The sequence below is a fragment of the Narcine bancroftii genome, chromosome 14 (assembly GCF_036971445.1).
Source record: "Narcine bancroftii isolate sNarBan1 chromosome 14, sNarBan1.hap1, whole genome shotgun sequence".
NCBI classification, from domain to species: Eukaryota; Metazoa; Chordata; class Chondrichthyes; order Torpediniformes; family Narcinidae; genus Narcine; species Narcine bancroftii.
The window spans coordinates 19,156,661-19,177,502 of NC_091482.1; the positions used below are offsets into that span (position 1 = coordinate 19,156,661).

The following is a 20,842-nucleotide window of genomic DNA, read 5'->3' on the forward strand; positions in this document are numbered from 1 at the left end:
TGATACAGTATAATTGGTTACACAGGTTATATATCACACCCCAAAAGTTTAAAAAAAGGGATCCAACATTATCAGATAGATGTTTTTGCTGTAAGAAGGTAAAGGGAATAACAGTACATGCAATTCGGGCATGTGAGAAAGTGAAAAAGTTTTGGAAAGATCTAAATCAGGTATTAAATAAAATCACATAAAGCAACATACCAAAAAATCCAGAGATTTTTCTTCTAAGTAATATATGAAGTAAAGAATTGGGCCTCAAACTGGATGAAGCGCAAAAAAGATTTATTATGATAGCCTTAGCTGTAGCAAAAAAATGTATAATGTCAACTTGGAAATCAGAAGAGAGCATGAGAATACAGCAATGGTACATGGAAATGAATAAATGTATCCCATTGGAAAAAATAACATTTAATTTAAAAAATAATGTCACATTATTTGAACAAATTTGGGAATCGTACATGGAACATAATAGAGAGGGCCTACCGCGGACCTCCACCCCCTAAAATGATAGAATGAGAAGCAGACAAAATGACTTGATCCAGTGTGTAAAAGTAGATGACACAATTTTCTTGTTTATTTTCATTGTGTGATGACATTGTTTAATGGTTTTATTGTATTGTATATGTTGAACGTTTAATGGGTTTGGAGGGGGGTGGGAGGGGGAAGGGAAGGTAGGGGAAAAAAGGGGAGAAAATGTATATTTCAGAGGGAAATGTTTGTATGTATTTTGATTGATATGGTTCACAGTGTGAAAAATTTTAAAAAAATTTTAAAAAGGAATCCTGTGCTCGGACTCCCAAGTTTGTTTGGACCTCCGCTTTCTGAATTCTTTCACCATTTAGAAATGAGTCAACTTCTTTACTACTTCTACCAAAGTGCATGGCTATACACTTTCATCTGCCACTTCTTTGCCCGTTCTCCCAACCTGTCGAAGCTCATCTGCAGATTTCCTACTTCCTCAGCACTACCCCCCTCCACTTGTCTTCTTGCCATCCGCAAACCTGGCCACAAAGCCATCAATTTCATCATCTAAATCATTTTCATACAACATGAGAAGGTCTGTGTACAAGTCCTATCAGAGAGTTGTTTTTACCTTCTCCTTTTCTGCTTAATAGACTTTCTTTTCCATTCAGCATGATGACTGTTGATGTTCTTGACCATGTCATAGTTATCAACGTCTTTTCCATTCAATATTTATAGAGGCTGCAGAGTTTTATGCTGGATTTTGGCCTTTACATGCCTGTAGAATTGTCTCTTTTCCCTTTATGGAGCATCTTTAGGTTATTCTTGTTAAAACTTTCCCGGTACCTTTGTGTAAAGTAGCTAAAAAATCTCTTCACAGGCACACTCTGCTTAGAATTTAAGACCTACTCGCTAAAAATTTATTTCTTCAGGTTTGAGCAGTTCTTTGACTTTTTCAACTTGCATAAAGTGCATCTTTAGTCATTTGAACATGTAATTGATAAATTATTTCTTTCTGCATGTTAAACTTAACTGTGTAATAATGTTGATGGAACTGTTAATTTAGCAATGAAATTTTGTAATTTTGCACATCCTAAATGGATGACTATTTACAGATCTATTAGTACCCATACTACATTTTAAATGATTTTTAATGACAGTTGGGGTGATGCATTGTCGAACCTTTCGACTCAGCCTTGATTGTTGAAAGAATAAAATATGATTTTTTTTTTTCTGAGTTTTATGTGGTATTTCTTTGTGTGAGAATGAGCATCATTACCTGCTAAAATAATAGGTTAAGAAGTTTTGAAATTAGTTAAAATTTTCATGAATTAATATTTTTGAACTGCCCTCTTTGATTCTAGTGTTGTGCCGTTGCCTTCATTGAGAAGTTGGATGCTCAGTCTTTGAATTTAACACAAGAAGATTTTGATCGTTACATGTCTGGTCAAGCATCACCAAAGAAACAGGACTCTGACGACTGGTCTCCTGATGCATGCTCAGGAATGAAGCAAATGTACAAAAACTTGAATCTTATTTCACAGCTGAGTGAGAGGCAGCAAAGAATCCTGTCAGCTGCTAAGCAGCTTGAAAAAGACTTAATTGATTGGAGCGAAGGTGTGACCAAAGAGGTTGAAGACGTTATTGAGAAATATCCACTTGACATCAAACCTCGGGGCCAGCCAGTGGTGGCAATCGATTCAGACAATGTAGAAAATGACAAGCTGCCACCCCCAATCCAACCACAAATGTTCGTTGGCTGAAAGAATTAAAACTGTTCACTGTGAGCAAACATCATGCTTGGGTTTGTTCATTTGTATCTGCTGAGAATTTGTAACTTGGGTAAATGTGACTTTCAATGTCAATGCCTGAGCTATGAATTTTTTTTAATATTAGATAAGTTATAATCAGTGCTTTTGAGGTAAAATATGAATGGAAAATGCTGAAAATTGCATTCTGTCAGACAGCACCTGTGGAATTTGTAACTCATACCTGACTGGCTGAGTACTTTCAGCGTAATATGTTGTTATTCCACATTTACAGTTGCTGGAGTATTTAGTTTGTTCCATCTTTTAAAACTAGAAAATGATACATGCTGTATCTCTGCAACATTACTTTCTTAATGCCATGATTGAAAATAATTATATTCAGGGATTCTAGTTTAAAATATCTAAATAAGAGAAATTCTGTTTAATAATGCAGAGGAGATTTTCACTAGTGTTTTTGGTGCTCTCCTATTTTATAAATTGATAGTTATATTAAAGATCAGTAGCATTATTACTATTTCTTTGGTTAGCCTATTGTGAACATAGATGCATTAAAAAATTTGTTGCAGTACAGAATGATAATTTGGCTGTCCAGGTTCCCGAGAGTGTCCATTAAAACTCTAAAGGAGTAATCAACAGAAATATAAAACTTTTCAGCTTTTTGTTTTTTGTCCTCCAATGTTAATTAAAAAGGAATCGTCACATTGGTTGACCCTCTTTTTACTTTCTCAGTTTTAAAACTTAGTGAGACATTATTCCGATGTGCTCCTGTTGATTGGCTTGATACATCTGGTAGAATGGCAAACGGGCCACCTGCAGTAATTTAACCTGAATGTGGCAGATTGATATTCACGGACATTTTATCATTATAATATTGAACATGTCCTGCTTTTCTACTTTGAGTTGCTACATTCAATAAATTGTATAACCTTTTCATTATTTTGATTACCGATTTGAATTATCCAGATTCTTGTGTGTCCCTAGATCAACAGTAGAACAAGAACGCACACTCTATCTATGCATCAATGGCAACAGTACTGAACTATTTAGGACATGTTGTATTTAAAAAGTAAAATATATAGGCAGCTAATGAGCTATTCCATCACTTTGGTTCTATGACTCCACAATTAACTTTTCAACTTGAGAATGATTTCTCCGATGTGCTTCACTACTAAGCAGCTCGTAAACCAGATATGCATTAAGTGAGGTGATTCCTCTAATAGTTTCCAAAATTCAAGCATCCTGAGGTTATGAAAGGGATTATTTATGAGTGTCTTTCTATTTTCTTTTCCAGTCTGTGTTAAGTTGGTTTCAGTAAATTATCGGGTAGAACTTGAAAATTGACTTCAGTATTCTGTAATAAGAAGGCAAAATGAGTAATTTTTAAACTGTTGAGATGTGTGCATGTTTGAGTATCTGAATCCATTTTTGCTGCAATGGGCCCATTGTCACACATACAAAGTAACCACCTTTGAAGTATGAGAGATTTGTACCCTTGAATTTGTGGCGTTGATAAGTTTACAACACTCCATCCAACTTTCATGTACAGATTCTCTATAAATGTTATTTAAAATTCTTCCTGACTTTTTAAGTCTGCTGTGCTGAGAATACAGATTACACTGTGTCAAAAACCAAAGCAACCGTGTCTATTTTTCTCTCCAGGAACACCAGTGTATCTGTACAAACTTTTTGTAGGAAGTGAATACATTTGAATTGGAACTTTTTGCAAATCCTTGTAAACAGAAGCTTCAGGACCATTGTATGAAATCACCCTAAATCGTCCATGTTGTTTGTTATGCCAGAATGCGCAGAATAATTTGATGAAATAAGTCCATTCTTCCTGATAAATTGATTTAAAAAATTCTTATTTGTTTGTATATGTTGCAGGATATAAGAACTGCTGTGAAAGCCATCTATCATCAAAAGATTGTGTAAATGTTAACATAGTTTAGAATTAACAGCCACGAGCTCTAATTTTATTGTCTTACAACTTGAAGTAAATTTTAATTTGGTCAGATATGTTCCTAATATTTTGCATGCTTGTTGATAATTCAGTAAACTAAGCATGGAATTGCATTAAACTTGACATTGTTGCTGCCTAAGCATTAAGATGAATTAAACTGGTCTTTTTCAAGACCAGAACATTTTTTTTAGAATCATGCAACTTAACTGCACCTTTTTGGCAGCTCAATAACTTTGAGTATTTCTGTAATTGCTTAAATGATTTATTTTGAGCCCTTTAGAGACATGAAAGTAGAGGACTATATAAGGTCATCCAACTTGAAGTGAGGGGCTGTGTCTGAATCTCTATCTGCTGAATGGGAAAAAGGTGATAAATTAGTTTTGCAGCTTTTTTTTTTAAATGGCATTAAACTAAACATCCAGTCATAGGTTTAGAACAGAATGTCAGGCATTTATTGGAGAAGAATTTCTTGGTAATTCACTGAGTGACTGTCTGTGCGAGCTGTTGGCATGGGATTCTATGAGAAATACTAAAAGGCAAAATCATTACATGGACTGTTCTTGCATTAACTTTTTTAATGCTTCCAAATTATTTAACCATCCTGTGAATTTCTTTTATTTTAGTGTATATAATGCGCAGACAATATAAATATGGAGAGAGCAATGAAAAAATATGAATTTAACTTTTATTTTACACCATATGAATTGAATTAATAGTTTTTTGCTTTGGCTATTTCCTTAACATCTCGTATTTGACCTCTTAAAAATTATCTTTTAAACTCGCGTTATAGAACACTTGGACCCTCACTTATAGAAGCATAATCTCTCTCAAAACTTTCAGACAATGACCTGAGATTCAGAATTGGGTATTGATGGGAAAGGGGTGAAAAACAAGCTTGTACCACTAAAAAGGGTAAGAAAAATGATGGGGAAGTGCCTCTGTAACATGTTCAAGGTGGTCTAAAACTCTATTTGGAAATATCTGAAATTATTACTGTCACTTTATCAGCTGCCATATGTCAATAAAAGTGTTGGGATTTATTCCACTGCTTGCACTTATTCTTTAAGCGACATTTTAAATTACTTGAATATGCTGGCTGACCTGTGAATGTTATGACAAAACTATTATTTTGCATTTTCTTCCAGTGAAAAAGTATTGAACAGAGAATGGACAGAACAAATGGAACCTGAATGTTCTGAGAAAATCACAGTAGATTAGATAAAACTCCAGACAGATTTTAAGATTAATGGCCACAATTCGGCAACACAGGTAATATTCAAAAGTGAAAATGACTTTGTTGTTCAATTCCTAGCCATCCAAAAAATGCGTAAATTCAAAAGCAAATATGAGTTCCCCGTATATTAACGAATAATCTTAAAACCAGGCAACCAGTACAATTGAAGTTTATATTTGTAGGTTGATTTTTATTCAGTTGTAAAAGATTAGAGGTGATTAGAAATATTGTCATATTGAACATGCCTATTTATTTTAACATCTTGCAATAATTGTATTATTTTATGCTCAATGCATTTTGAGTGTTTGTAAATAATTTACAATTGCTTAAATGCTTCAGACTGCACTTTGATTTTCAGTGTAGAATAACTTTGTTTTGGTGTCAATGTGGAAATGTTGGGTACAATGTAATCTTTAGAATCCTGTTCAAAAGAATATGGCATTTCCAGAAAAAAAATTAAATGGTGTTTGAGAAATGTACATGACTTTGTAAAGCATATCATTTACTGTAAATTAACATTTTGAAGATTTGAATTTGGCAACTTTAATGATAACTAAACCCTTTTTTAAAAAAATATCACAAATTCAAATAATCACTATCTTTAAATTATTCTATCATTTAAGCCATAGAAGATAACTTGTAACCTATTTTAAAGGATAGATAAGGATGGATTCAAATGTACTTTCTTAAAATGAAATATTTTATGACTTGAATAGCAATAAGTGATTGTAATAAAAACACAGAAATGCTAGAGGAACCCAGCAGGTCTTGCGGTATCCTAAGAAGGTAAAGAAAGATCTACAACTGACATTCTGGGCTTGAGCCCTTCTTCAAGATAGGAGTGAAAAGCAGACAGATGTCTGAATTAAAAGGCTGTGGAGAAGAAAAAAAAAGCAAGGGGAGGAGTACAGAGAGACAAAAGGTGTTAACTGGATAAGAATAGGAGGACAGGAGGAAGGAAAGGTGAGAATTGATAGGAGGAGTGGGGATTGGCTCTGTGAAAGTCAGGCTCAGGGAAATGAGACTGGGAAATGAAAGAGAGAGAGAGAGAGGAAAGGAGACATAGGGATGGATAGGAAGGGGCATAATAGAAACGAGGTCAATGTTGGAGGGGTCCCAGAGGGAACATGAGATGTTGTTCCTCCAATTTGCTGTCAACCCCAGTCCAGTAGTGCATGAGATCATGGACAGATATGTTGGAGGGGAGGGGAAGTGAAATGGGTGGCCACTGGGAGATCTCCACCATTGCAGCAGCACTCAGAGCTGAGATGCTCGACAAATTGATCTCCCAATCTCTTATTGCTTCAAATGACACAGCTTCCTGTGGTCCTCACAGAGGTTATGAGACCACAGGAAGCCGTGACATTTGAAGCAAGAAATTCTTCATTTTATTTCTGTTTTAATTTGTTCTTTCTTCTTTCCTGACTCCTAAAGTATCACAAGTAGTGGAACTACTTTATAACCCTTCATCAATGGAGTGATATCTATATCTTTCAGCTTCAATAAACTCCGAGTTCCGGATCTTGTGTCCGCAACTATTCTAAACTTAAATTTTGATTTTGAATTTGCGAAACATCGTCCATCATCATCCATACATACTGACCGCTTGATTGGTTCTCAATAACCAATGATTTTAAGTACACATTACATAAGATGACACTTTCAGGTGAGATACCAACAAAATCAGGTTACTTCCTTGTTCCTAGTTCCTTTTGATATCTACACAAATACATAAAATGTGTTTTCTCACAGAGATACCACTAGTTCAGTACCTCTACCAACAAGAGAAAGAGAAGCAAAAGAAATACCCTCCAGTGACATCAAGTCTCCATGGATTCTACCACCTCCTCTGATTACACACTGCTTCTTGTGTTTTCCATAACCTCTGTAAGGGCAGGCCTCCAGTCTGTTCCAGTGATGAACCAGAACTCCAGACATCCAAATCACCCTCAGCCCCTGGTTCTGAAACCCTGATACAATTAAGAAGCTGTTACCCTCCAAGGCCCTTCCGGACCCTCGATAGCCATTGGCACAAATTTCGGTCCTGACACCTCGTTCCTGCAGGCCTGTTTTAGCAAGCCTGTTGTGAGTCTGCTGCTGTGATCCCCTATCCTGTTGGGTCTTCTCCCAGGCTCATCGGTGGGGTTGGGGTGGGGTTTTCTCCTGCCCGCTCTTGTGCCCATTGCTCTCCCGGAGACTGCAACCCTTGAAGTCTGGCTTAAGCATGGGTGCTGCCATTTGGGATCTCCCACTTTTTTAAAAAAAGCACTGGTCCTATTCATTTCTTTATTTTTAAAATATTTTTATTGTTTAACATATCAGCATACATTAAAAAATGACAATTACATGGTGATTCATTTGTATACAAGTAAACACATGCAGAAAGAAAAAAATGAATAAAAATAAAATATATAAAACTACATCAATAGTTGCATTTCAAACTATTGATGAATAATGTATGCAACCATGTCAGACCCATTTATTGAAATAATTTGATAAAATAATAAAGAATAAAGCTAAAAACTATAAATTAATCTAACCCCTCCCTCTAGCTAAGGTTACCTTGTATGTTAGTAATGAAAAAAAATCAATAATAATGTGGAAACACTGGAAACCCCCAGTGAATAGGGAAAGAATCACCAGAACATATAGTAATTATTAATTCTTCTAATTATAAAAAAATTCTAAGAATGGGCCCCATAATTTCATAATTTCTATCTTTAATATTATATTTGATTTTCTCTAAACTTAAGTAGGACATTACACCATATAACCACTGCGTGCGAGTAGGGAATGAATCTCCTTTCCATTTCAATAAAACAGCTCGTCTGGGTATCAATGAGGTAAAAGCCAAGACTTTTACTGGTCCTGTTCTCCAGGTGGTTTAAAACCAGTACATTGACGTAATGACCAGGTAGGTGGACCCCACAGAGGAGCCCTGAATGATGTGTTTCCGCTCCCAAGACTTCCAACGTCAGTGCTGCTGTTACTACAACTGCAGAGGTGCTGTCATTTTAATCCATTTTTCAATCCACAGTTTTAAATACATTATTTAAATTTCTCAACATACTTACCTCCACCAACACCACAAGATAGGGTGCTGTGTAAATAATAGTTGGTTAATTTCTTAAAACTCATTTCTTTTAATTAAAGCTGCCTTTGTGTGATGAGAATGTGACTTGATCTTTTTGTAAAGATTACACTGGACAACAACTTTTTTTCAAAAGATTTGCTTCCTGAAATAAATTGGGGATTAAAAGTAGACAATTTAAAGCTGAACACAAAGATAATTTCAATGGTCACGTGATGGAAGCTGAGGACTGAGCAGCAAACCTGGAGAGCTCCCAGATTGAGAAGACAAAATTCATAGAAATCTACTGAAAACAAACAAAATAATAAAAAGAAAACATAGGAGACAATAGAAGAAGAGACAAGGAAGGAAAATGATGAAGAAAAACAAGCAAGCATTAAAGGGAGTGGCAGAGGGGAGAAAAAACAATGGCAGCCTGCCTCATGGTATTCAATATGGCGGAGACGACCGAAGGCCAGCGTTGGAAAAGGAGGATGGAGTGGAAAAGATCCGCTGCAACACTAAGAACAGAATAAGGCAGGTGGAGTTGAGTCGAAGACAGGGGGTGGGGATGCTTCCTCCCTCCTGGATCAACCAGAGAGGGAGTCAGGAACTGACCAACAAGAGAGATGGTTGGTGGAAACGCAGGAAGAGTCGGGGACATCAGAGATGACACCTTCAAAGTGGGAGGAGCGGAAAGGTTTGAAGATCCTCGTAAGCAGTGGGACTGATGGGTGTTCGATAGCCAGCGTCGAAGGAGGAGCCTGGGAGGAGGCCTGGGAAGCGACGATTGGGTGTGAGGTGATAATGGCAACTGAGAGGCGGGAGAGGAACAAACCGGAGCAAGGGAACATCTGGACAGACAGGGGAACCTGGCCAACACTGAGGTCAGCCCTACAATGGTGCAGGGAGGCGGAAGAGGGGCAGTGAGAGACGGAGGAGTGGCAGTGATAAAGGAGAATTGGTGGTGCATTCTACAGAGATTTGCAGGGGCAGCCTACAGTGAGAGCAAGGGGGAAAGTGTAGATGACCAGACTTGGAGAAGCCAGAAAGAGCAACCTGACAGAGAGGGGAGGGGATATAGACCCTTCCCCAAGAGGTTCAGGGGCTAAATAAAATTCAGGGAACTCTAAGTAGGTTAACAAACAGGGTGGAAGACTAGGTGGCAGAAAACTCTGATAGATTCAGAGATGGAAGCCCAGGCCAAGGATAGGGAGAAGATGTGGTTAAAAATAGACTCCCTGGAAAACCATAGTAGAATGTTAAAATTGTTGGGTTAAGGGAGGTATAGAAGGGAGGGATAGGATTACCTTCCCTCAAGACTGGATCCCAAAGACATTGGGCAGAGACAAGATGGGGGAATAACAGAAAAGACACATCAGTACCGGCTCTACCCTGCACTTGATCCTGGTCTATCTTGATGAAGGTTTTAAGGTTCCAGGATAGGGAAATAATTTTGCATGCAGCAGCAGTTGGTGCAAAGGAAAGGGGGAAACCCATACGAGATTACGGGCAAAAGATATTTTTTACGCAGATATCAGTGCAGAACTGTTAAAAAGGAGGAAAGGATTTAATTCAGTAAAAAGGTCACTCAGGCAGAAAGGATATGAACTTGCTCTTCACCATCCAGTGACACTGAAACTAATGATACCCAGGGAGAAAAAAAGGAATTTTTCAGATTTTAGGGAGGCCCAGGAATATGCCAACAAACTCCCAAGGGTCGAAAAGTGAACATAAAAGGATTTAAATGAAAAGAGGACGTTCTAGATATTGAGCTATTGGAAAGATGAACATTTAGTCAATATATAAGTAATTATATATGATTAATAATTGTCTTAAAATTGAAATGTGATAATTAAGTATGATAGCTCGATAAATTTGGATAAAATATGTAAAACAAAACGTTAAGGTCGGAGATGAAAAGATTAGGTAGTTAAGGGTTGAAAAGTTATGTTGAAATTTAGTTATTTGTTAAAGTGTGGGTTGGTTTATAAGATAATAGTTAAACAGGGAGGATTATTTGTTCTCTATGTATAGGTTTGTTAATGAGAAATAGGATTATCTGGGAGGGCTCTGGGGTGGGGGGAGTGGAAGACGGGAGGAGGATGGGGACATCAGATGCGATCCATAAGATAGAGGGAGATGGGACCAACATTTTGGGCTCCAGAGCTAGAGAGCAGGGGGGAGGGAAGGAAGAAGAAGGAGTGGTTTATGGGAAGATGATTGGTTAGTAGGAGAGGTAGTAAGTTTATTGTTGAGTCTGTGTCATTGTCATTGATATTTTTGCAGGGTGTGTTGTAGACTTGATGTGCTAGTCCAGAGGGCTGAGGACAAAGGATTAGATGGGCATTGGACAGGAGGGCAGGGAGGGTGTGGGGGGAGCATAAATATGGGGAGGATCTCAGAGACAATGATTAATACAATTAAATATCTGAATTTTAATGTTGGGACACATCAAAAAAATGAAAGTGGATGTAGCCTTACTCCAAGAGACATGCCTTACAGAAAGAGAGCATCAGAAGTTAAAAAGAGGATGGGTGGGCAGACAATCTCATCCTTTAATTCTTGGGTAAGGGGAGTTGCAATTTTAATAGGGAAAAATGTTCCAGTGAGGGTAGAGAGTGTGGCCAAGGATAAAACAGGAAGATATGTAGTGGTACACTCAGATATATTTGGAACCCTGGACTTTATTGAATATATATGCCACTAATTTCAACAATGAGAAATTTATACAAGATGTCTTTTTGAAATTGGGGGAGAGTAGAGAAAGCATCCTGATTGGAGGGGACTTCAATTTTTGTCTGGATCTGGTTTTGGACAAGTCAACGAAAATAGTAATAAGGGTTAAGACGGCCAAAGCTACATTGGCCTTTATGAAAGAGCAAAATTTAATAGATGCAAGGAGAAGGCAGCATCCAAGGGAGAGGGACTATTCCTTCTACTCTCAGCAACATGATTCTAATACCAGGATAGATTTATTTTGGCATCAACCCAATTAGAGGGAAGGATCATGGAAACCAATTACACAGTGAGACTTTTGTCAGATCACTCCCCCCCCCCCCACCCTGGACACTTACGATTATAATGCCAGATAAACAGGAGATGGTGTATTGCTGTTGAAGACAGATTTTTGTACCTTTATTAAAACACAGAAATGTTCTGTGAGATTAACTGTACTTCTACTCCTGATAAATTTCTCATTTAGGACACTTTAAAGGCACATTTAAGAGGGCAAATAATTGGATATACTAAAACAATTAAGAGAGAATATTTGAGAGAGGTGGAACAATTGAAACAGGAGATTACTGGACTTTCAAAGAATAGGCTCGGAGGAAAAATATGGAGATTTATCAAATAAGAAGCTCGGGTATAATACACCAAACTTATAGAATAGAGAAGACCATTTTAAAGTCGAGGCAGAAATATTATGAGCTTGGGAAAATGGCCCATAAAGTTCTCTCCTGGCAGCTGAGGGCAGAACAGGCCTTGAGAACAATTAATAGGATACAAAAGGGGAGTGTGGTCAAGGATAAAGCAGGAAGATATGTAATGGTACACTCAGATATATTTGGAACCCTGGATTTCGTACAAGCCAAAGAAAATTAATTATACTTTTCGGCAGTTTTATGAAGTTTTCTAGAACAGTTTCGATGGGGAATATCAGGAAAAACAGATGATTTCCTGTCAAAATTGGAACTGCCAAATTAGGTCCAGAAGAGTCGAGGGGCTGAATGCCCCCTTTACCACAGAAGAGGTAGAGGAAGCATTAGGTCTACTGCAAGCTGGCAAGTCTCCGGGGATCCCCTGAATTCTACAGGGAATTTAAGGATCTTTTGATCTCCCTCTTTTTGGAGGTTGTGGATCAGGCAATAGAGAACTGTACTCTTCCAGAATCACATTGATAGGAAGGGTCAATTGTGTAAAAATGAATGTGTTGCCGAGGCTCCAATATTTCTTCCAAACTTTTCCCATTGCATTACCCAGAGATTTTTTTCAAAACCTCAACACACAGGTAAGTAGATTCCTTTGCAACCAAAAGATTCTCCATGCAGAAATTAACATGGGACTATAGACTGGGTGCATTGAGATTACTAGATTTCAAACAATATTATTGGGCAGCCCAGTCAAGGTGTATTGCCTCGCTCTTAAATGGGGGAGGTATGCCATTCTGGGCACAAATTGGTCTGCACATGGTAGGTGAGAAAGTAGCAGGAGAATTTATTTATAAATGAGATGCCAAATTGTTATTGGGCAAGAAGCATACGTTATATGTGTGGAACAAAATTAACCAATGTATTGGCCAAAAGGTGGGGTTGTCTCCAAAGACAATTTAATACCATTGACTATTTATAACAAGATCCTGGACACGTGTTGCCAAAAGGGGATCAGGTGTATAGAGGACTGTTAGCAGCTCACATCATTTGACCAGTTAAGAATTAAATATGTATTGTCAAATAAGACACTCTTTTGCTCTATCAATTTAGATCCTTCTTGAGGGACAAATTGGGTCCAACCATGGCCCTACTGGAGTGCAGTGACATGGAGACTTTAATTTGAACGAAAAAAAGTTTATTTCACCAATGTATTCTCTGTTCCAAGTTGAAGGCCCAAAACTGGGGCTTCACACATCAAGGCACAGATGAGAGTCGGACTTAGGTGTTACGATATATGAACGGTGCTGGTCGGATCTGTGTCATGGTAGCATGACCACAATAATTAATGCACAATATAGACTGGTGCAGCACAACTTTCTTCACAAGCTATACCACGTGTTGCAGAAATTGAATAAAGGTAAACCAGAAATTACGGATCAGTGTTTCAGGTGCGGCATTGAGAAAGGAATCTTTGTGCCCTCAACCTGGTCATGATCCAAGGTGAGGTCCTTTTGGGTAGAGCTAGGCCAAGCCCTAGAGAAAATCATAGGTAAAGAGTTTCCAGAGGACCCAGAGTTTTTCCTGTTGGAAAACATCATGGACATAAGACTAACAATGAAGCGGACCAAATTTAAATCCAATTTATTATTGATTGCTCTGGCAGTGACCAGGAAGTGCATAGCTGTTACCTGGAAGTTAGACTCTTATATGGGCATTGTGCATTGGAATATGGAAATGCAGAGCTGTGTTCCCTTGGAGAAAGTTATTTATAATCTAAGGAAAAAATATGACACTTAAAATCTGCCATCCCTACCTGCATTACATAGGTGCAAGGATGTAGGTGTGGTCCCCTGTGCTTCACTGCCTGAACCCCCCCACTCCCTTGTCCTTCCTCTCCTGGGGGGTGGATGGGGGGAGGGTGGGAGGGTGGGAGGGGCCCATTCCAATTAGGCTAAGTCGAGATGAATGTAAGAGACCTGGAGGACGGGCATTGAGTTCCAACAGACCCTAAGGTTAATGTTTTTCTTTTTCTTTTCTAATTTGTTATTCGTCCTTGGTCAGTGGTGTCGTTTTTTTAATGTTAAATAAGCATTTTTGCCTTTTCATGCAAGTTAAGTATTTTATTTAAATAGTTTTTGTTATTTTGTGTTGTGGGGGAGCAGGTATAAAATCAGACTCTAGAAGAAATGTAAATATACTTGATGAACGTAATTGTTGTACTGTGAATTATTGGAACTGTCTGAGTTTGGAAAAATCACAAATAAAATATTTTAAAAAAAAAAGAATTTCAGATTTGCTGAATCACATAGGAAGTTGGAGATATATTAAATTAACTTTTATTGAATTTAGCAGGTTTAATCGCATAATGATGCTGAAACATCGCGCTGAAACATGCGCTGAAACGTCGCGCATGCAGCTATCTTCAGCGCAAACTCCGGGAGATCCAAAATGAGTGGTGGACTAGCCTCGCCAAACGAACCCAGCTCAGCGCGGACATTGGCGACTTCAGGGGTTTCTACGAGGCTCTAAAGGCTGTGTACGGCCCCTCACCCCAAGTCCAAAGCCCGCTGCGCAGCTCAGACGGCAAAGTCCTCCTCAGCGACAAGATCTCCATCCTCAACCGATGGTCAGAACACTTCCAATCTCTTTTCAGTGCCAACCGCTCAGTCCAAGATTCCGCCCTGCTCCAGCTCCCTCAACAGCCCCTAAGGCTAGAGCTGGATGAGGTCCTCACCCTGGATGAGACATATAAGGCAATCGAACAACTGAAAAGTGGCAAAGCAGCAGGTATGGATGGAATCCCCCCAGAGGTCTGGAAGGCTGGCGGCAAAACTCTGCATGCCAAACTGCATGAGTTTTTCAAGCTTTGTTGGGACCAAGGTAAACTGCCTCAGGATCTTCGTGATGCCACCATCATCACCCTGTACAAAAACAAAGGCGAGAAATCAGACTGCTCAAACTACAGGGGAATCACGTTGCTCTCCATTGCAGGCAAAATCTTCGCTAGGATTCTACTAAATAGAATAATACCTAGTGTCGCCGAGAATATTCTCCCAGAATCACAGTGCGGCTTTCGCGCAAACAGAGGAACTACTGACATGGTCTTTGCCCTCAGACAGCTCCAAGAAAAGTGCAGAGAACAAAACAAAGGACTCTACATCACCTTTGTTGACCTCACCAAAGCCTTCGACACCGTGAGCAGGAAAGGGCTTTGGCAAATATTAGTGCGCATCGGATGTCCCCCAAAGTTCCTCAACATGATTATCCAACTGCACGAAAACCAACAAGGTCGGGTCAGATACAGCAATGAGCTCTCTGAACCCTTCTCCATTAACAATGGCGTGAAGCAAGGCTGTGTTCTCGCACCAACCCTCTTTTCAATCTTCTTCAGCATGATGGTGAACCAAGCCATGAAAGACCCCAACAATGAAGACGCTGTTTACATCCGGTACCGCACGGATGGCAGTCTCTTCAATCAGGCGCCTGCAAGCTCACACCAAGACACAAGAGAAACTTGTCCGTGAACTACTCTTTGCAGACGATGCCGCTTTAGTTGCCCATTCAGAGCCAGCTCTTCAGCGCTTGACGTCCTGCTTTGCGGAAACTGCCAAAATGTTTGGCCTGGAAGTCAGCCTGAAGAAAACTGAGGTCCTCCATCAGCCAGCTCCCCACCATGATTACCAGCCCCCCCACATCTCCATCGGGCACACAAAACTCAAAACGGTCAACCAGTTTACCTATCTCGGCTGCACCATTTCATCAGATGCAAGGATCGACAATGAGATAGACAACAGACTCGCCAAGGCAAATAGCGCCTTTGGAAGACTACACAAAAGAGTCTGGAAAAACAACCAACTGAAAAACCTCACAAAGATAAGCGTATACAGAGCCGTTGTCATACCCACACTCCTGTTCGGCTCCGAATCATGGGTCCTCTACCGGCACCACCTACGGCTCCTAGAACGCTTCCACCAGCGTTGTCTCCGCTCCATCCTCAACATCCATTGGAGCGCTTACATCCCTAACGTCGAAGTACTCGAGATGGCAGAGGTCGACAGCATCGAGTCCACGCTGCTGAAGATCCAGCTGCGCTGGATGGGTCACGTCTCCAGAATGGAGGACCATCGCCTTCCCAAGATCGTGTTATATGGCGAGCTCTCCACTGGCCACCGTGACAGAGGTGCACCAAAGAAAAGGTACAAGGACTGCCTAAAGAAATCTCTTGGTGCCTGCCCCATTGACCACCGCCAGTGGGCTGATAACGCCTCAAACCGTGCATCTTGGCGCCTCACAGTTTGGCGGGCAGCAACCTCCTTTGAAGAAGACCGCAGAGCCCACCTCACTGACAAAAGGCAAAGGAGGAAAAACCCAACACCCAACCCCAACCAACCAATTTTCCCCTGCAACCGCTGCAATCGTGTCTGCCTGTCCCGCATCGGACTTGTCAGCCACAAACGAGCCTGCAGCTGACGTGGACTTTTTACCCCCTCCATAAATCTTCGTCCGCGAAGCCAAGCCAAAGATGCTGAAACATTGCTTTAGTTCAACCGAATTAAAAATGTTTTGCTGCTAAGTTTTATTTGTACTCTGTATCTGATGCCTCTCTCCTATCAGTGTCCAACAATAGTCAGCCTGCATTGACGGATTCCAGTTGTCCTGATACCACTTTTCATGGTAGCAATGTCCTGGTGAAACAGTTCACCATGTTCGTCACTGACGGCACCAAGATCAGCAGAGATGAGGTCCAAGTGCAAATGCAGAAAGTGAATTTTCAACGACACGGTGCACTTCACGGTTTTGTCGACTTGAAGAAGACTTAAAATATGACAGGAAATCACAAAATTATGTTTTATCTAAAAAAAAAAGGTTTGTAATAGAAAAATTTTAAGATGACCTTTCTGATCATCAGTTCAAAATGCATAAAATATACACAAAAGTGTTCGGGAAGCAAAATCTTCATTGTCCAGTGTTATTGGCTTCAAGATCTAAAAGCCACATATCCATTCTACTGTTGTCCTGACATGGTATTAATCCTTGAAAGGATATATTCCAAGCAAAATGTTCCATTTTGATGCAACTTAATAATCAAGACTGGACTCCTTAAAGTTTTATAAATCACTTAAAAATTATGCTATTTCATCTAAGATTGTTGAAAGAATTAAAATTTATTTTCCTTAACCAGAGAACAATTTTATACCAGTACACCAGTTGTCTACTCATTGAAGTGAACAACATAGTTGACATATAATAATTTTTTTTAAACAACTGGTATCTGTCTAAGCTCGTTGCTTCATTTAACCAGTCAGTCATGACTTTCCCATTCATATATGAGTTGACTTTGGGCAATCATTATTTCCTAGGTTGTAGGTTCACGGGTGCAGAAGCAGAGAAGTTTGATGTGAATTTAGAAAGTTGCTATATTTTGAATTCCGTGAAGGTCATTCAGCACTCAAAGAGCTTGTGATTCATGTATCTTTAAAATCTTATGGCCTGTTGAGGACATAAACAACACTTCTAGCAAGTGAATTGCTCTGAGAACTATATTCTTTTTTTAAAAAAACTTTTCAGTGAAGGTGAAATTCATTCATTAAATCAAATGTGTATCTTTCTGCTGGTGAGCAGATGCCAATATGAGTCTATTTTTAGTCTTGATGTTACCCTAATATCACTCTCATTTCTTCTCTGACACTCAGTTCTTTTCATCCATGCTTGGACAAAGACTGCATGGTGGATGGAGCTGAGCATTTTTTGGAGAAACACAAACTGAGCATTTTGTCAGTAGGTTAAAGATGAGTGGATGTCACTTGAAAGCACTGTCAAATTGCATCTTCCATCATTTTGTTAGAGTAGAACAGGCTGGACTAGATTACAATAGGTTTTGTGGACAGGTCATCCACACCCAGGCTATTTACCACATTGTGAGGTGAGCATCTGTATTGTAGCTCTATTCAAACAAGTCGGTGAGAGGTGCAATTGGTTCTGGACCATGTCCTCAGCAGTATAGATGGAATGTTTTGAACAGCACAGCAAAGGAGCAGGGCACTTTCACCTACAATACCTGCTTCAAACATAATGTAAGATTAAATTAAATTTTTGCTGCTCACACGATATTTCCTTCTATTGTCTGTATATTCCTTTCATATTGATAAGAAGTCCTACAAATTGAGTAAATGTCCTTTTACCTGCTGAGTGCTTCTTCCAAGTATTACTCATTTTGGAGATGTACTGATTTATCACCTCAGGGAGTGTCCTCTTTTTCCTTCCCTATATTTGATTTGATACCATTGGATTTCATGGAATCCGGAGTCAATGTAGATCAAGCCCATTCCTTTTTACTTGATGCCATGGGTAGTGCAACCACCTGCCTCGTTGTAATAAGAAGCTCTTAGGCATTAATGCTTAAACTTTATTGGAATTTTATTATTTTTTAAGACCTATAAGAACAATAGTGACTGATTAAATATCCTGTTTTCACATAACCTGTTTCCTTAAAGAAATAACAATCTAGGTCTGCCAAATGTTGCTTGCTTGGAGTCAGATTCAACTTGTACGTTTTATTTTGAAGGCAAGTAAACATCGCTCTGTTTTAAATTGTATGTAATAAAGTTTCATTGCCCAGAAACAGTTGTCACAATGACCATCTGTACCATAACAATTCATTGAACATTAACCTCATGTTGGATTCAACTATGTTGACTGACTTGCAGTAGGACTTCTGCAGAGATACATCATGACCACTAATGACATATTAGGAAGAAACTTCCAAATTAATTAAAAAATGAATTAAACTCAGAAGCTTGAGGATTTGAAGAAAAAGAACACGTTGGTTTATGGGGAAATGGGGCAAGTGCAACTTGGGTGATTTCGGGGCTCAGAGGTCGTAACATGCTATCTCTAAGACTGTGAGCAACTCAAACAAAATCAAAAGGCAATGACACATTTGTTAAAGGTACTAATCTTAACATTCAAGTAATGATTTATATATTGGACAGGTTTGAGACATGAGCAGAGAAAAATGTTGTTAAATTTAATACAGAAAACTACACAGATGAAGAAAAGTTCCATGTTAGGGTTCTGTTCCTGAGAACTGTGTGAAAGCTGATTTCTTCTTAGGTCAGAACCATCTGTTTCCTGCAGACTTCATACTGTATCCCTTTATAGACACTTGCTGTAATTATTTTATTTAATTGAATATTTGGCATAACACTCTCATCACTAATGAATATGAGGAAACATTATTATTATTTTGAAAATACTATAAAAATTAGAGGATTTGCATAAAATTGGATTTCTTTTCACTAGGTAATTTGTCACCCGGGAAGCTCCTGCCTACACAACATAAAGAGTACTTTAAAAGGGGAGAAAATGACACTGTGTATATTCAAGAGGGAAATGTTTATGTGTATTTTGGTCAATATGGTTCACAGTGTGAAAAATAAAAAATGTAAAAAAAAAAGTACTTAAAAGTTTAGTATGAATCTGAACCTGTGTTAGCAGACTCGATGCTAAGCATTTCCAGACAATTAAGAGTAGCTGTAATCAATACCAATATGATCTTGAAATGTGTGGCAGAAATACCTGTAGTGAAATATAAATCAGAGGAAGTAATGATTACATTTTGTCATGCTTTAGTGCATTTTAATACCTTTGCCAGTGCAAAGTAATCATGCAGTTGGTAGTGTGGAGATGTGAGACAGGGATTGGATGTTCAAGTTGTGAGAAAAGACAATTAGATTCTCAGTAGCGACTAAATATCTTTGAGGTTTATAAGGATGTTAAGAATTTAAATTTATCCGACTCTTCCAATTTCAATAGATTCTCCCATCTTTCTACCAACTATCTCAAAATTGATCTTACTAACAATAAGCCTTTGGCTCTTCAAGTCCGTGTTAGCTCCCAGATGTGCAGTTCTACTCATCCAGTGATTTTCAACCTTCCCTTCCCACTCACATCCCACCTGAAGCAATCCCTTTACTAATCAGAGCACCAATGGCATAGGGATTATGATCTGTCCTGGAGCCTCCATTTTGATACAATGATGAAAAAGGCCTGCCTTTGTGAGGAGTTTGAGGGGATTTGGTATGTCACCAACAATTCTACAGCTGTGCTGTCAAGAGCATCGCTGCCTGGTTCGGAGGCGCCAATGCTGAGGACAGGAAAAATCTCCAGAGGGTTGTTAATTCGGCCTGCGACATCACGGACACCAGTCTTCACTGCACTGAGGACATTTACAAAAGGCTTTGTCTTAAGAGAGCAGCTTCGATCCTCAAGAACACCCCCCCCCCACCCCCCAAGGCCTCTTCACTCTGCTACCATCCGGGAAAAGGTACAGGAACTTGAAGGCGAGCACCCAGCGGCATGAGGACAACTTCTTCCCTGCTGCCATCAGATTGCTGAATGAACAAAGACACTAGTCAAACACAAAAGTCTGCAGACATCATGGTTGAAGTGAAAGAACAAGAGTGGAAAACAGTGAACTTAATGTAGCAAAGATCAAGATCCAACTCTCAGGGTTGTATGGATGGACTTTGACACTGTTAGAAACAGAAGTACCTTCACAGAAATTGCTCGAGACAAAAGTTGAGAACAAAGAACATTTATGATACAACAGTGCAAAGTTGGGTGCTTCCCCTTACCCTGGGAATACACACATACACTGGGGCTCACCCAACTTTTATACAGTTGATTTCAGTATAGGAATACCCTCCCCCTTACATTCTTCTGCCTCCTGGATGAGTTTGGCATTAGGCAATCCTGTCTGCCTACGTGCTGTTTCTGTGAACTTGGAGGACCAGGGGGTATCCTGTCGGTGTCCCATCATGTCATTGTCCTTATTCACACCTTCCTGACTCTCAGGGCTGACTAACTTCTACATGCAGAACTTGCTAATTCTGTCTAAGGCTAGAAGACCCTTATCTTATTCAGACTAACTTTACTTCCCACATTCTATTATCTATCCTGATCTTATTCATA

General features: G+C 39.2%; 1 protein-coding gene across 5 annotated transcripts in view; it reads left to right on the forward strand.

Moving 5' to 3' along the window:
• rabgef1 (RAB guanine nucleotide exchange factor (GEF) 1) overlaps positions 1-5,904 on the forward strand; it is a 41,547-nt gene extending 35,643 nt beyond the window's left edge. For 2 of the 5 annotated variants that reach the window (XM_069910581.1, XM_069910582.1), the window contains exon 9: positions 1,827-5,904. In XM_069910581.1, the coding sequence (XP_069766682.1) occupies positions 1,827-2,225 (399 nt within the window). In that variant the 3' untranslated portion in view covers positions 2,226-5,904. The remainder of the gene's footprint in view (positions 1-1,826) is intronic. The other 3 variants (XR_011348571.1, XM_069910583.1, XM_069910584.1) reach the window with 3 other exon arrangements.
• The last annotated feature ends 14,938 nt before the right edge of the window (positions 5,905-20,842 follow it).